The 17203-nt window shown below is 40.1% G+C and overlaps 1 protein-coding gene across 2 annotated transcripts in view; it reads right to left on the bottom strand.

Annotated features, from left to right (window-relative positions):
* The window catches only part of GLS (glutaminase), a 59821-nt gene that overhangs the window by 8787 nt on the left and 33831 nt on the right, over positions 1 to 17203 (bottom strand). The window contains exons 14-15 of one of the 2 annotated variants that reach the window (XM_054636097.2): positions 16095 to 16187; positions 12152 to 15262 (exon numbers count right to left, since the gene is read on the bottom strand). In XM_054636097.2, the coding sequence (XP_054492072.2) occupies positions 15116 to 15262; positions 16095 to 16187 (240 nt within the window). In that variant the 3' untranslated portion in view covers positions 12152 to 15115. Of the gene's footprint in view, positions 1 to 12151; positions 15263 to 16094; positions 16188 to 17203 lie in introns of those variants that run through there. The other variant, XM_054636095.2, reaches the window with a different exon arrangement.

Raw genomic sequence — 17203 nt, 5'->3', positions numbered from 1 at the left:
TGGCCAAGTGACCAATGTCTCCAGAGGTACCTCTCCAATAAATGGCTCTGTGAGTGTGGGTCAGCATGTGAGCAGCTCAAGAAAGAAAAATCAAGACTGCTGCTGCTCAAGAACTGCACTGAGGTCAAGCTAAAGCAAGGAAACAGCCAGAGCTGAGAGCAGCAGGAAGTCACAGCACTGCAGCAGATACTCCAGATAAACACAGGGGACGAAAAGGCAAAAAATGAAAGAGCAAAAACACCATTCCAAAACCCAAATGGACAAACTGAGTGAGCCACAAAGCCAGTTACAAAGTGAAACTCAGTGTCAAAGTGACTCCTAGTCCAGAGCTTTCCTGTGGCAGTTATTTTGCACATCTCCAGCCTGGTTCTGGTGACAGTTTCAGAGAAGCCTCCCTCAAGCAGCAGTGCTGACGTGAGCAGATGCACAGGGACAGAGGAACTGCAGAGGAGAGCACGTGGCCCAGCACACAGCAAGTGCATGGCTGTGCCCCCCTTCTCTGCAAGCACAAAGGACTTGGGCATGACAGGAGAGCCTCAGGGCTGGTTTTCAATATCTCAGTGTACCAACAGGAAAAACTAAATTGAAAAAAAAAAAGTTTAACTTCAGTATAAATATGCTGAAGTTATTGCAAGTGAAATTTCAACAACATCTAACTGATCTGAAAGGCTTGGCTGGAATGTGGGAATTGCCTTGGTGGAGTATTTGTAACAAAACAGCCTTTCCTACCTGAGCTTCACACCCATATCCAGACTTATTTAAATAATCTTACTATGACTAACAGCAAATGCCCACACAAGACTGAGATAGAATCGCTCCTCTTTCAACAGAGACCAGGGTAGAGGACTTTTTTAAACTGAAGACAAGGGTGTCCACCACTGCATGGCTCTAATGCCATGCACAGAAGACCTCTCCAAACACCTCAGAAACAGCACCCTGACATTGTTATTGGCACTAAGATGGGAAACTGAGGCCCAGAGATGGAAATGAACTGCTACAGCCTCGTGGTGAAGGGAGAGCAGCCTGACACCTGACACCTTCTGCCCACTGCCTTCATCATGAATGCAGAACACCCAAACCTCGAGGAGGAGCCCAGCCCGAGCAGCTGAGCACACTGCTCTGTCCCTGCCCACGTGTCCCTGTCACCACAGGGCTCTGTCCTGCTCTGCCGTGGCTGCAATGCCTCCAGCACGGCAGGGAGAGCCTTGCCCCGCACTGCACTTGGGTCAGGAGAGAAAAGCCAAACAGCTGTGCATGTACAGAAAGCAAATCCTTCAGGAAAAATTAATTTAGCTCAAAGCTGGATTAATTCCATGAGAAGCTCTTAGCTAAAAAGGTCAGTGAATCTGGATTTTAATTTCCTACCATGTCCTGCTTCCTGAGAACGCTCCGCCCTCTATAATTTCTTTGAAAATGTTACAGAATTAACATTCTGAACAAAAAGTATTGCTTCCAACTTTATGTTTCTCCAGGTGGCTGAGCATTATATTCAAGCTCTATAGTTTATAGTAGTACTGCTCAAGGCAAGCCAAACAAGGACAAATAAACAACTCCCCTAAACTTTCCAACACTCTTTACATGATATTTAGGGATAACCACACGTTAGCCTTCTGAAGAGATGTTCAAAATATTGAGAAAAACCAGTGTGAATGGATATTGCTTCTCAGGAACTTTGCTGTATCTGAATTTTACTGTGCACCAGACCAAGTGTGCTGACAGGAGACTTTCAAATACAACAAGAGGAGTTAAAAAGAGACAGCAGAGCTAGTTGAGAGAACACGTGCACCACACTCTTCTCTCACATCCTATTTTTTGTGCTTAAAATGGGATGCAACGCTTCCTCTCAGGGAACCCTGCCCTTCTGGCCAACTGGCTTGAAGAACAGAGTTAAAAACGCTCCCCCTGTGTGGCACAGAGGTGCAGAGATAAACTGGGATTTAAATTTCAGCACCTAATGACATGTGACTGTCACACCAACCCCAGGGCCTGATGCACTGGGACCTCAGAACGGGTCCCAGCTAAGCAGGGCTCTGGGTTATGTCCCCCCAGGCTCCTGAGGAGGCTCCCAGCCCTAGGAGAGCTGCACAGCATTTGGAATGCACTCCTGCAGCTCTTCACCAAGGAATCACAGAATCAGGAGGTTGGAAGAGACCTCTAAGATCATCGAGTCCAACCTATGCCCTAACACCTCAACAAGGCTACAGCACCAAGTGCCATGTCCAGTCTTTTTTTAAACACATCCAGAGATGGTGATTCTACCACCTCCCTGGGAAGAGCATTACAGCACTTTATTATTCTTTCGGTGAAAATTTTTTTCCTAATATCCAGCCAGCCCAGCTCTGTCTGGAAGTGTCCCCAAGGCACACTTCTCCATGCCATTAACCCCCACAGTGCTGAGCACAGCTGATCTGCACCTGTGACAGCCTGGCTGCCTCCCTGGGCCACCTGCACCGAGGGTGACACAGCACAGCCCCACAGGGAAAATCCATCAGGTGGCCTTTCCAAACTGCACATCCCAGCAGCACGCTGCTCCCTCGGGCCAGCAGGCTCCGTGCTGTCCCACACTGAGGCCACCCACCCTGCGTGGCAGGGGACACAGGAGCCCTGCGCACGCCCAGCTCTGCACCCATTGTTCCCAGCACACGGCCAGGCTAATCCGGCTCAGCGCGGCATTAGCTCGGGAGGCAGAAAATAGATGGATAAGCTGCCCAAGGTGAGCACCCATGCAGTGAACAGGGATTAATGCTCCTCAGAGGGACTCTGCCTATCCTCATCCTCTGCAAACGGCCAGGGACTGACAAGGAGGGCAGGAGCGAGGAGTTTACATGAGTCACGAGTGATTAAAAGTAATAAAAGCTCCAAAGTCAACAGGAATTCACTGTCACAGTAGCACTGTTCAGCTGCTTTTCCTAAAGCTGATCCCCTGATGAGGGTCACCACCAAAAGGCAAGCCCTCCTCCTGCTCTTTGGAAGAACTGTGGATTTTTGGATGCTTATTTTATCAATGGGAAATAATCCCTGAAACCCAAGATGCCAATATAAACTCTGAAACAGCAGTGCTGACCTACAGATACTATGAAAAGCAAACCTAGAGCACAAAGCAAACCATTTAGTCATCCAGTTTTTACACACTGAACTTGTAACTCACCTATGCTGGAGCACAGCCTTTAGATGGCTTTTTCCTTGCATGGAGGGTTTCAAAATAAAGTAAAAACAAACAGAAAAAAAAACCCTGAAACCTGCACAAAATGAATTTTGGCATTTCAACTCTGAAACTAGAACGCAAGTAGCCCCTAAAAGGACAAAAATAAACCAGGGATGGATCTGAGACTAGAACACAGGTATCTATATGCTCAGACGTTAGACATGATCACTTATTTTACAAATAGGCCAGTTTTGCATTTACATTTAATTTTCAATAACATGGAATCTACTCTCCAGTGTCCACATACAAGGCTATTGTTGGGGAAAAAATCCAGATCTAAAAGAGATAGCCATAGTCTTCCTTTAAAATACCATTGTTCAATATGAAGGTAAGTTGCACTTCATAGGGGAAGAAATCTCAGTCAAAAGCCTGTTTTTGCAATTGAGCTTCTGCTTTGTTTCTCATGAAATGAAGTGGAACTTACTACCCAAGAGTAAGTAAAGCACATATTTTACGAAGTCAAAACTGAGACTGAACTATAGACAAATACCCAACCAACCTCAGCCCTCCAAGCCCAGCCAAGCATCATCTCCATTTCACCTGCCCTGTCTGCCCCACTCCAGTGCCAGCTGCCTGCCAGAACACAACTCCCAGACTAAGTGCCATTTTTATTCACTAAATGAATCCCAGAACAATTCAGGTGCCCAGCCAGGGGAGGACTGGCTCTGAAGTGGTCTCAGAGCTTGCTAGTGAGGTTGTGTCCATGAATATTTTTAGGGATGGACAGTCCTTGAAGGCACTCGAAGCAGCCTCTGGATTAAGCCTCAACATTACCTTATTCTACACACAAAAACAGGCAATTTCTCTAAATAATTTCCTGGAGCACACAAAAGTGAGGCTTTCAGTAAGTGATCAAATGATGTCACAGAGCTCTACAACACCTACTGCCTCTGACAGAGCCTCCTGCCCTGACTTCAAACAAACACAAGGGTCTTAAGAAGTTATAAACTTAGAATTCTCTGGGAGAGCCTTTCTTCCCGCTGCACTATAAATAATTAGAAGATGTGTGAATAAATTAATGCATATCCCTTCACACATTAAAATATTGATACATTTGAAAATACAGACAAGGTTAATTCCATAAAACTTGCATTTTTTTCTTGACAACTTCCACCACCTCTTTAGGCTATTTTCTGCACTACTGATCCTTGTTTCCTCATGTAATATGACAAAAGTGCAAAAATAACTTTAGAATCTGCTCTGCCATGTTTTAAAACTGACACAGGAAACAAGACTTTGTCAGTTTTTTTCCCCAGTTCCTCTTCTAACCCTTTGACTATCCTTTCTTTTCCTCTAGATGGTGCAAGGTCCTCCCTGTTCACAGCTGGGGACAGAGGACGATACCCAGCTCCTTCAGTTTTACCAGCCGAGGGTGCAGTGTTTATTTTTGGACTCAAAGCTGCCACAAGTGACTTTCAAAGCTGCTACCACAGAGTTTATTTCTGGAGTCTCCCTGGTGGAATTAACTTGAAATGCCATTTGCACAGCAATTATCCATACAGTTTGTGCTGTTGGTATCAAGCTAACAGACTAACAAAACACTTATTTATTCCTCACTCCAGTTTCCAGCAGCCCTGCTCAAACACAACCCATGCATGTACTGAAATACTGAAAGCTGCTTCTCCCATGAGTGATGTCTAGACTGCAGGCACACAAGAGGCTGTATTTTCATGTAGCCAAACACAAAGCAGCTCTAAACCAACCGTGCTGCCAGCGCTGCAAAACCCTCAGGCAAGCTAGCACACTGGTTAGTTATTACTTTTATTTAAAGCTGGGCAAATCCCAGTAGGTATTTAAATATCTTCTTGCAATTCAACTACTCACATTGTTTCAAATCCTAGCTGGTGGAACACTGACAATAAAAATAATTCAATGGTCCTAAAAGTGTCTGTTTAAAACCCAAAAACAGAGCAAGGAGTTTTGACTAGGTTCAGTTCATGAACATTGAAACAAGCCTGTACCAGTAGCTCAATCTTGGAGCTTGTCACAGAATCTGTGCACGTAGCTGAATGTAAGAAATAATTAAACCAAATATACACATCCAAGGTTTGTCTTGACACCAGGACCTTTTCTTCAACCTAAGAACAACTGTCAGATTGCTCTACTGGCAAATAGATGGGCTAAGGCCACTAAAGGAGAAGTGCAGCTTTCCTGGAGGAAAGGCTGAGCAGAGGTGATTTGTTCCCCTCTTCCATCTACAGGTATCAAATGAATTTCCATCATTGATAGTTCCCTCTGATTCAAGCCTTTTCAAGGTAAGTACTGGATTATGCCACCCAGAATTGCAAATAATTAAAGTATTGAAACCACATATTACAGTAAACTGCATTTCTTCATTCACCTCTGCCTGAAGCCTTTTTTTTTTGTCAAAATACTTCAAATTAATGGATGTATTCATAAGCATCTAAAAATGGTATTTACTAAAAATGAGCACAATATCATAAGAGTTTATCCCTTTTTTTCTTCTCTATTACTGTTCTAGTTTGCATAAAATTCAAAAACTTAAGGACAGAGGAAACAGTAACAGTGAGCAAGTGCTTTTCCTCCAATCACATTTGGAACCATGAAAGACAGAATTCATTTCTTCCAGCACCAACCCCGTGCTCATAAGATGGCCATCAAGTGGACACAAATTTCTGGAAGGAGTTTGTAACACCTATATTCCTCAAAACAACATCTCTCTACCTGTGAAATCACCCTAAACACTATCAGGCAGGAGGTGCAAGTTCTTCCAACTGTCCAAAAATATTCTTTGACTTATATAGAATAAAGAGTCACAGATAGGACTGAGCTCAGTTCTACCATTAATTCAGCCAGTGCGTGCTCAGAGATTATTACATTTAATTATTCTAATTTTTAAATGAGATTTAGAATCCTGTAAATGAAATTTGAAATAATCTATGTTTCCAATACAGTTTGTGATTCCATAGGTACAGGCTGCTTCGTGCTAGGTTTGGTTTTACTCAAGTGCCTGAAATACAGAACAGCCCTTGATGATGACAAGCCATGGAAGCAGAAACCTTGTTTCATGGCAACACACACTGGGAATGTGTAATGCCTTGTTATTTACAGTTCTGACTATTGATTCATTCTGAAGTATTAGTAAACTGATGCTGTTTAAATTACAGATAAGACTATTTAATCATGATGAATTAAGGGTTAAGTAATTAAACAAAATGTTTACTAGAATAAGTGAAACATCTACTTACCTTCTGCAACTGAGATTCCTTCACAAAGACCATGCCCATCTATTCCACTCCTGAGATGTGCAAACCCCACAGGGTGAGACATGCTGGAACACTGGCCAGCCACATTCCTCAACTGCCCCACTCCCACCTCTGCCTCCCCTGATGGAGGCAGAAGAAACAACCATTCACTAATCCTGATCTCCAGAGGTGGAGGGTGGGTGACACAAAGCAAACTGCACACAAGCCTCTCCCCCAGAATCAAGGCATACCAATCAATTTTACTAGAAAATATTACATAGTATCATAAGAATGTCCAGAGTGAATGGATGGGGCAGTTTCTCCTTTCCAGTGCCATCATCAGGAATATGACACCAGGAAATGTTGTGGGAAGCAGACTGGGTTTGTATTTCCCCTTTCTAGCAGATAAAACCAATACTAACGATGAACTAGGTTCAAGGGGTACAGAGAAAAAAAACCCACAGTAATCAGAGCCATTGACTCCATCACTATTAGATTACAGGATCCCAGGAACAGATGCTTCTTTAGTTGGAAGACACTTCCAGGGAAGAAAAGCCTGATATGAAGCATCAAGAACAGGTACCAGGATGGACCCAGCCAATACTGCTGTCACAGATACCCCTGAATAACAGATCATCCTACATTTTTCAAGACAGAAAAGCTAAAGCTGAAGCTTCACCAGTGCTCAGATGACAATGGTGTGCCTGGAGAGCTCCCCTGCCCCTTCCCATGTGTGCCTGGACAAACAGATGAGCCTGGCAGAAGGGGAGCTGATCTCAAGAGCTACTCACTAACAATTTCTTCTTATGTCTTATCCTTTGCTTAACACCCACGTTGGTATGGGTATATCCATCCCATCCCTTTATTTTGGGGATAATTATGTTGATTTCAGAAGGTACAAATACTGGGAAGAAGAGAGAAAACTGAGCACCAAAGCTGCCTTCAGTAGATTACAGTGAGTATGGCCATGCTTGCCTTCACCTGCTGTTTCCAATTTCTTCTGGTACCAATGAATTAACACACTTTTTGCTTTTGGAAACAACAGAATTAAGCACATCACTGAAAAGACACCCAAAACATTAAGTGAGAATTGAATTATTCTTCACTAGACTTAAGAGCTAGGTTGGCTAATTCCAGTTTGTTTGGTTTTTTTAAGAAGATCTTTCATGGACTTTCATAAACTCATATATTGTGCCAGCAAGAGAAGTTCTTGAACACCTAATAAAGAAAACCAAATTAGAATAGCAGTAGTGAATAACAGTGGGTCAGGCAGTTCCACAGAACTGCAAATTAACAAGAGGGAGTCATAGAAAAACCCAGCCTGGCTCCTGTCCTGGATGACCAGAAGTGTTACTGCTGCATTGTTGGCCATGAACAGTATGACAAAGGAATGGTGGATAAATTAATCCTTTCAACAAAAAGTTCACTAGATCAAGTGAAAGATCTAAAGCATGAAGGCTTCCACCCTTCAAGATGAAGACCAAGCAAATTTTCATTTCTAGGTGGCATGCATTTGCCATCAGCAGCTTGGATGAAAATGCTTCAGTGATGCAACCAATGTCCAAAGCATCCAAGTTTTGTAAGAAAATGATCCTTTTAAAGAGTTTAACTTACTCCACACTGTGAAACATTTTCAGGATTTCTCATCAACAAGAAAACATTTTGTCAATAAATAATGATGGCTGGAAGTTCAAAAATAGTAAAACAATTCCTGCAGTCAACTATCACAGAAATGTTATACCTACTTTGGTGGCTCCTTTTCAGCCTTTTCAAAGACTAAACCCCTGCTAACAGTTCTGCAACAAAGAGCATTGGGAATATACAGAGAAACCTTAAAAAGGGGAATGAATGCTAAGCCATTGATCCTGGATGCAGGGGAAAATAACAAGAGCCTTTGAAGTAATGGATATAGACATCACTAACAGTGCAAGATTTGGGACCAAAGGACTGGGATCAGCGCTGTCACATGAATCCAGTGGAATGCTGATGGGTGTTTTAGTGACAGAGCTGTGTTAAGCAGACAGGACAAAAGGATGTCTGCTTTTTCAAGGACCTATTGACACCATTGATACCCACACAACAGAGCAGAGTGGGGCAATGCTCCTGCTTCCCAGCCTGTAGGCACTTCACAATTTGTGGATGACAGTTTACTCCTAAATACAGGGCTTGGAACTGGAATTATAGCCAAAAGAAAGGACTTTGGAAGGATGCAGGACACCTGCACTACCAACAGACTGACTCCACCCTACAGGCTGAAAGCAGAATGGGGAAATCTCACCAGATGCTTGCTCTCTACTCTTGATGAGAAGGTGCTTTCTAAATACTAGGATCAAGTTTCTATAAGTCTCCTTATTTTTAGGCTATGTATTCCATACCTTGTATTGAAAGGTAAGTTTTCCTTGGATTGAAAATATTTATTAGCTGAAATAAATCTTTTTCCTCCCTGCTTTTATCTTTAAACACTGCAAACAGTCATGTTACTCCCCAGCAGCCTTGGTATATGGAATAAAACATACTCAGCTGTTTTAGCCTGCTTTCCTATATTCTCAATCATAACTGTTAATCCTGCTCTGCAATGGCATGAGTGGGGATTTCTTAAAACATGTTTAATCAAAACAGTTTATTCTCAGATCAAGATTACAATTTAATTATTTTGTTTGCAATAATTACAGGCTGGAGAATTTTAAGAGAGAGGTCCTTGAAAAGAAGTGTGAAATGTACTTTCCATTCAGAAAGTAAAAGCTACACATATAACCAAAAGCAGCTCTATGAGTCCAAAAAAACCCTGTTTATTGCATGAGTAATTCCTGAACAAACAATAAAGTTGCCTGCCTCAAGGAAAAAGCTGGGCTAGTGAATGACATCAACAGGAAATGAGTAACATTATCTCTTCCTATCACTCCACTTGTGCTCTCAGTTCATTGTTTTGACAAGTGCTCTGATCACAAGGGGTCCTAACAGAACCATGCCATCCCTCAGCAAATAGCACACTTCCACATCTGCATTCAGCCTGTTGGGCTTCAATAGAGAAATAAAGGGAATATGGCCTTTTCAAATCCCTAAATCACTTCATTTGCAATGACATAATGAAAAAATACTTGGAATCTGGTAGGAAAAATACAGCAGGAAGTGAAAATACTAATTACTGCTGCCCAAATGCCACTTCTACCTATGCCACTTCTAGGACTCTCCAAAAGCCAACAAATTACAGCATGATGGTAACATCATCACATTCAGTGAAAACACAGAAGTCACCATCACAAAGTACAGAAAGGGAAATTTCCAACTGTAGGTTAGGAAAAAATTCTTTAATCAAAGCATTAAAGCACTGGGATAACTCACCCAGCCAGATGATAAAACCTCATCACGTGAGGTTTTCAACACTTGACTGGCAAAGCCCTTGAGCAACACAATCCAAGTGACCTGAGATGGTTCTTTGAGCAGGGGCTGGACTCTGAGATCTCCAGAGATCCCTCCCAGCCTCTGTGACCTTGTGGTTTCCTCCTCAGGTTGCTGACAGTCACTAGTGCTCCCTGAACCTCACACAGATAGGTTACAATAACTGCACCCAGCTAAGTAAATGTGACCTTTAAGGCAAGGTACAATATGAAGATAAATGTCCAATTCACAGTGTGCACGTGAGTTTGTGAAACCACACGAAGGCACAGCTATGTGCCAGCTGAGTCAGAATCAGAGCAGAGCAGCAGCTCAAACAGGAAGCAGCACCTTACAGCAGATATGCTGCCCCACTTGCCTGCTTAGCACTAAATACATCAAAGTCTGGTTGGCTGGAACATTTTTGAGGATAGGAAGACATTCTAAAATTACTTCCTTTTCCCCTTGTCCTTCCTTCAACCCCATTTCCTCACCAGTCCTAGTGCTGAGGTGCAAAGTGTCCATTATTCTCCAAACATCCACCTGCCTTGTCCTCAGTCAAGCACCCATGGCAGCTTTATTGACTCAGTTAAGTCCTGCTCAAATTAAACTGGTAAAAAACCAAAATAACAAACAGAATACCCAACAAACTTGCCCCCACCACAGTTCTGCCACTGAACTCCATTCCAGGCTTTATTCAGCTATGCTGCAGCCTCAGATGTGACCATCAGGCACCCCTGATATGCACAGGAGAATTGCAAGTGGCATTTTCAGGAGTAGCTGAGCCATGTGCACAGTGCTGCCACTCAAGTCTTGCAAAAACATTTAAATGTTCCATGTCCAAGTCATACCAAAAAGTCTGCATAAAGCAAGATTAGATGCCAGTAAGAAAATTAACTCCTACTTGCAGAAAAACCAAAAGAAAAGAGGGCATTTTTAATTTTGCACACAATATACTCTAGGAGGAAACAGCAAATCAGAAACCATGCTTGATTCAAGGCAGGTAGTTTAATAATTTAGACTATTTAAATTATTCAACACACTAGGACACAAATTCTTGAAAGAAAGTGGAGCTGTGCATGACTCAACCATGTCTTTACATATATTAGTTAGTCATGCACTTTCCAGACTAGACAAATGTGGAACAGACAAGGTGCCAGCATGATAAAAAAATAGCTTTAGTTAAGATTTCTACCCAATTTAAAGCCTCTTGCCAACCCTCCAACCACCACAGACATATGTGAACTCAAATCCTCAAGGAGACTGCACTGAAGGCAAATTATTAGGTGTATTTGTCATTCTAATAAGAACTCTGCTGAAACAAGTTTATTCTTGTTTCACAGCAATAACTGATTCTGAACCTTCAAAAAACTACAGAAATATTATTTAAAATTAAAATCAAAAAGAAAAAACAGTGCAAGCCTACAAAAATGTTTAGGATACTAAAACATCATACATTAATTATGCTCATAATTAATTCCTTTGTTAACAAATTTCTGTGCATCAATGACATGTATGTATCAAGACCAAGAGATATATGAGCAATAAAAAGCAACATAGTCCATGCCCCCCACCCATCCACCCTCCTCTGAATCCATTGCCTTTTTATTCATCTATGCACCCATTGGTCTTTGACACAAATATATGCTGAAAACCAAAATATAAGAGCCAAAATAATTGTACAGTAAATCACCTGTGGCTCTGTGTACCTACTACTGTTTTTCCTTTCATCATCTTTATGACTTCTAGAGAACAAACTCTTTTGATATGTGATGTTTTTAAGTATAATGAACATACAGCTCATTTTACAAGCATAGAACAAAACTTCAGCTTATAAACCAGTCTGCAGAAAAGCTAAATTAACAATTCTGACCATCCTCAGTAGAGGCAGGCCCCAGCATCACTACCAGAACAATGTGGGGCTTGGACCACCTCCCTTGCTACACATGATTCATTACAAGCTGTATTTTTCCCTTCATAATGCTCAGGATCAGCAGTTACTACACTGGCACCACTAGCCATACATTTTCCATGTGACTGCATCAGTATCTTCAAAATCAGACAAAAGCACGGTGATATTGAAATTCTACTGCACCAGGACTTCTTTATTAAAAAGTCATAGTGACAAAGTTTTGCTACCTTGATTTTTGCCTTCAACTTTCGAAGACAACAGTTCAAACAGAAAAATAATTATTGTATAAAATGTTTACAAAATCTTAGGAAAGTTTTCAATGACTGGTTTAACTAAAACTGCTTATTCCACCTATGTTTTTCCAAACAGAGTACTCACTATCTCAACTTCAATCTAAAAAATGTGTTTGAACAAATCTGTTCTCCATTGAGAGAAAAAAAAATACAATAAAAATCAGCTTAAAATAAATTTATTAAACAATACAAAAATAAGCATGCTGGAAATCAAGATACATAAATAACATACAATGCAAATGAAAAATGGAAAACGAGACAGGTAACTTAACAACTGAGCCAAAAGGTACAACACAAATGCTAAAATAAATCTTTAAAAAGCATTTACATTTCTAATGAAATGTTAATGATGCTGACAAAGAAAAACAAACAAACAGCTAAAATGCTTGAATATCAAGAATTGCTATTACTGTAGCACAGGTGAACACTAGAACCGTTGCAGACTTCACACATGGAATGACTGAACCTCAGTGGCCCTGGCCTGTGGTGGGTGACCTTGGCCCCCAGGTGCCCTGCCAGGAACAGGAGCCATCTGCACACATGGCAGCCAGGGCAAGAAACTACAAGTGTGGGCAAGTTACAGAACAGTTGGTTCAGAGGAGTCTCCTCCCAACCCTTCCTAGCTAGAAGCTGCCTTCAATTCTGAGGCAGGCTTCAAAAGCATATATTACAGAACTGTAATATATATATATATATATTTAAAGATTGTTTAAGCTGTACCCTAAATATTCTTATTATGCATATTAAAGACCTAGTCGTTTTCTTATTTCTGTATTTCTCATGCAGGACTTGACTCTACCACATGTGGAAAAATCATCTGTCTTCAACCACATCTTTAGAAGTGGCTTCAAACAGTACTAAAAATCAAGGTGGGTAGAATCAGACCAAGCAAATCCTGCAGCATGCCTTTTCCATTTTTAATTAAATCAGCAAGTCATCCAGCAACATGTCACCACTGTAAATACTTTCCATTAGCAGCACAGACACATTATGTTCCCTCTTGCAACTGAGGGTATTTCAGGTAAAGTAGTTCTGCAGGATCTGAATACTTGTTATGTCTCTGTAGCTACTAGTTTACTGCAAAATCCTCAAACAGGCAAGACATTTTTATAATTGAAGACTTTGCCTTTATTTTGAGGATAAGCACTAACAAACCTAACCTTATCATCAGAGATAAGATTATAAAATAGTTAGTATTCAGCAATTCATGACTGACACTTATTACTGACATTTGCACCACAGATTTACCTCTTCATCCCAGTAGGGCATCAAATTCGCTGAAAATTGATGTTCTGTATTGTTTTGCTTAAATATTTCCATCCTAGGCTTCAAAGACAGGAAGCCCATCCTTTTACAATACTCTGCTAAATGAAGATTATTCAGGGTTTAGTCAGAGCTCTTGCAAATGTTTGTGCAAAAATTAACAATACCCAAACAGATTAATTAAGAGCAGCTTGCTTTCTCAGAGAACATCAGCTCTGTTTTATGCATCTTCCTAAACTCATGAACATTCCAGATGGGTCAAAAAATGGCAGGAAAAAACCAACTCTGCCATTAGGCAAAACTCACATATCAACAGTTTGGAGTTTTAGATTAAAAAAAAAGGGAGAAGGACTGGGGAAGGGAGCAGAGAGAAGAGGTGAAGGTGTTACAACAGAATTGTTTGTCACTGTCTCTTAAAATCCTCTACCAGCTAATACCATTTATCATTGCTTGGACAAGTTTCTCCAGTTTGACAAACCAGGACTTTGTGTGATGTGTAATAGGGATGGGACACATCAGATTATTTGCAAATTTAGAGAGGAGAAAATTTTATAGAGAATGCTTTTCTAAGATTTTCAGCGTTATTAAGAATCTAATTCCTGAAAGTGTTAAGAATTTATCAAGTCATTGACCTCTGTTGAGAACTGCCTATTGAGCCTATCTGAAGCTTAAATATATCATTTGGAGCTACACCCTACTCAAGATACTCAAATTATCAAATTATGCAGCTTAAGAGATGCAGCTGCCTGTGGAAAAATGCAAGTCCTCTTTCTCAGGAAGCTGACAGAGCTGCAAACTCAAAATTATTTCCAAAAAATAGCAATTAATTATAACTTAAGAATTTGCTCCTGTGTAAATGAAACCTCATATATGAACATATGCACACATTAATAGTTGAAAAACAGCTCTAAACAGTCCTAATAAGATCTACCTATCTGCTTCCCTGTGAACATATTTCCTGCTCACTGCTCAGTTGGTTACCAGTCTAAAGCCCAGATTGCTTACATTCCTTTCCAGGGTGGAGCACAGCACTATTAGTAAGGCAGATTTCTGAGTCATAACTACCAGCTGGCAGCACAGGCAGCAAGAGAGACACTCCAAATAGCTGGGGCAGAAATCTCTCTGCTGCATTAGTTAACTTGCAAACAAGACAGGTTTTTTCCCTCCTCCTCCTCCTCCCCACTTCTCCCACTCCTGCCCAGGCATTTTTGCTCTCTTTATTTTTTTCTTTTAATCAAACCATTAATAATTATTAATACTAATGTTGTAATAATCTTCACTAGCATGGCATATGCAAAAGGTCCATTTCTCTTCATATTTGAAAGCTCATATTAAAGTAACCCTGATATGGTAATAATATGACTCAGAACCTATCTCCACTTAATATACAATTATTTAGAAATTCAGGAATTTGCTGTATTATGCCAAATACTATTTTATATTTTAATTAATATTCTATCTTTACATGCCGACCCTGCTCAGTGGACACAAGCTTTTGCTCATCCTCAAAGTTCATATACTTAAAAATCTCAGATATAAACAAAAATAAACAGATACACCACAAAAGTGGTATGTATCTTTGAAAACACTAAGATTTACCTTTACTTTTTTTTGGTTTTTTTAACTAAATGTGTTCTAAGTAACTACAAAAGTCAGTTTACAGCTTTGGGGTTGTTTGCACATGCTTTTTCCCCCACACACCCTTGAACTTTGACAATCTTTTTGGTATAGCATACAAAATTTACACAAAAATGTATATATAAATGAAACACCAGGTAAACAATATTCAAATCAAAATTAAATCTAGAGATGCTTGAGGGTTTTTAAAATGAAGAATTTAATGGAACTAGAACCCATTTGTTTAGTTCTGCTCTCCCCGACCTTCCATTCTATACACTACGGTTCTGGAGATGTCCTCGTTTGATTCAGGTGACACTTTTTTCCATACTGTTTCTTTTAAAGCAAGTTCTTGCTGGAGATTCTCATAGTCCATTGGTCCAAAGGAATGCTAGTTGTTCAAGCAACATACATTATTTATTAGTGTACTTGAAGGAAAAAAAAATCCATACTTGCAGTCATAGCTAACAGACCCAAGTGTTTCAGCTCTTCACATAAACTGCTAGTTTCTCTTTTGCACTTATAAAAAAATTAAATTCAAAACTGGGTAATTTTTAGATGCATACATGCAAATAGAAGCACTTTAATAATCATTCTACTGTATTGAAATTTTCATGCCTTAGTCAAAACATTAATGGTATTGAAAACAAAGAGGTTTTCCTCATCTCAATCCCCTCATGCTTGTGTCATTTGTAAATGTAGCTGGAGTGGATTCAGTTCATTCCCAGACACTGCTTAAGCTGCTCCCTAAGTAGGAGACTCTTGTCTGCAGCACTATTCATGCCTGAATTCACTGCCTCTGCAACTCTCAGCAGGTCATGTGGTGTCAGAGATATCCTTGTGAAAATACAGCTAAACACAGATCTCGTGCGTTGCAGCACACACCAGAAAGGCTGAGCCCAGCAGCTGGTCAAGTCTTTATTAAAGGCAACCAGTACAGTAAAACTCTTTGCAACTTCCATCAGATACCATCTACCTAATCTAGCAAGGGGGATGAACTGCATGAAATGGAGTTACAAATTTAGTAATGAATTCTCCTTACACAAAACCCTGTGACAGCGTGGTCCACCCAGCTAAGTGTCCACTAATAATGTAACTAACTAGATGATGTGAAAGCTTTGATGCAATACATGTCATTGAGCAGTTTGGCATTTAGAGAAGAATTTGCCATATTTCCTCTGAAGTCTCTGAGCAATACTCACTGCACACAGACAGTAACTTACCCGCTGATCACCACCTTCTCTGCGAGGATCAAGCTTTTTTGCAAAGTGTCTCAAATTATCGTAGTTATGGAAATTGCACAAAGAAACCAGATCCTGCAAGCATTTAGAGAACATGCATTATTATCTGCACAGGATAGCCAAATGCATCTCAGTAAATAATAATACTACCAGTTAGATTTTGCATCATATCCTAGTAACTTAAACCAGTAAGAACAAAAGTTAATTAAATAAATTAATATCCATGTCCATAAGGCACTTTGAACATATAGATCTACAGGATAAAATTCTAATAATACCTTTAAATAATACCTTTATAATATCTTTACTTCCTTCTTACAGAAGGACGAAACAAGGAGCAAATTTGCAAAATATCTATTTTAAAAAATTCCTATTCAAAGACAGGAAGCCCATCCTTTTACAATACTCTACTAAATGAAGATTATTCAGGGTTTAGTCAGAGCTCTTGCAAATGCTTATGCAAAATTAACAATACCTAAACAGATTCATTAAGAGCAGCTTGCTTTCTCAGAGAACATCAGCTCTGTTTTATGCATCTTCCTAAACTCATGAAGATCCAGATGGGTCAAAAAAGGGGCAGGAAAAAAACTAACTCTGCCATTAGATAAAACTCCTGTATCAACAGTTTGGAGTTTTAGATAAAAAAGGGAGGGATTTAAAGCATAAATAAGCTGTATGTAACCCTTCAGGAACAGAAAAACTTTGTTCAAAAGGATGAAACAAGGAAATGAGTGACAAAAGGGATTCTCAATCAGTTTGAATTACAGCATGAACGCTATAATTACAAAACTTGGCAATACTGCTCTATTTTTAAAAGTGAATGTTACATTCATGTTACTTGTATGCCACAATCATATATCAGTTTTTAGGTCTCATTGCAATGCAGAATTGATGCAGTAAATCCTCCATCCACCCCTCTATTCTAGGATTTAGAATTAAGTTATCAGACCATTTAATATGAACCTTTAAAGCACTTTAACTAGAATTAGTAACTTCTTAATTTGAAACTGTGTAAATGTTAGATAAATAGAAGCACGAAAAATTTTAACTGCTGCTCCACCTCCCATTTATAATTAAGCAATCATCATTAC

This window comes from Agelaius phoeniceus, chromosome 7 (genome assembly GCF_051311805.1).
Source record: "Agelaius phoeniceus isolate bAgePho1 chromosome 7, bAgePho1.hap1, whole genome shotgun sequence".
In the NCBI taxonomy this organism is placed as follows: domain Eukaryota; kingdom Metazoa; phylum Chordata; class Aves; order Passeriformes; family Icteridae; genus Agelaius; species Agelaius phoeniceus.
The sequence above is the reverse complement of the archived record's forward strand: the minus strand, read 5'-3'. Positions and strand labels throughout refer to the sequence as shown.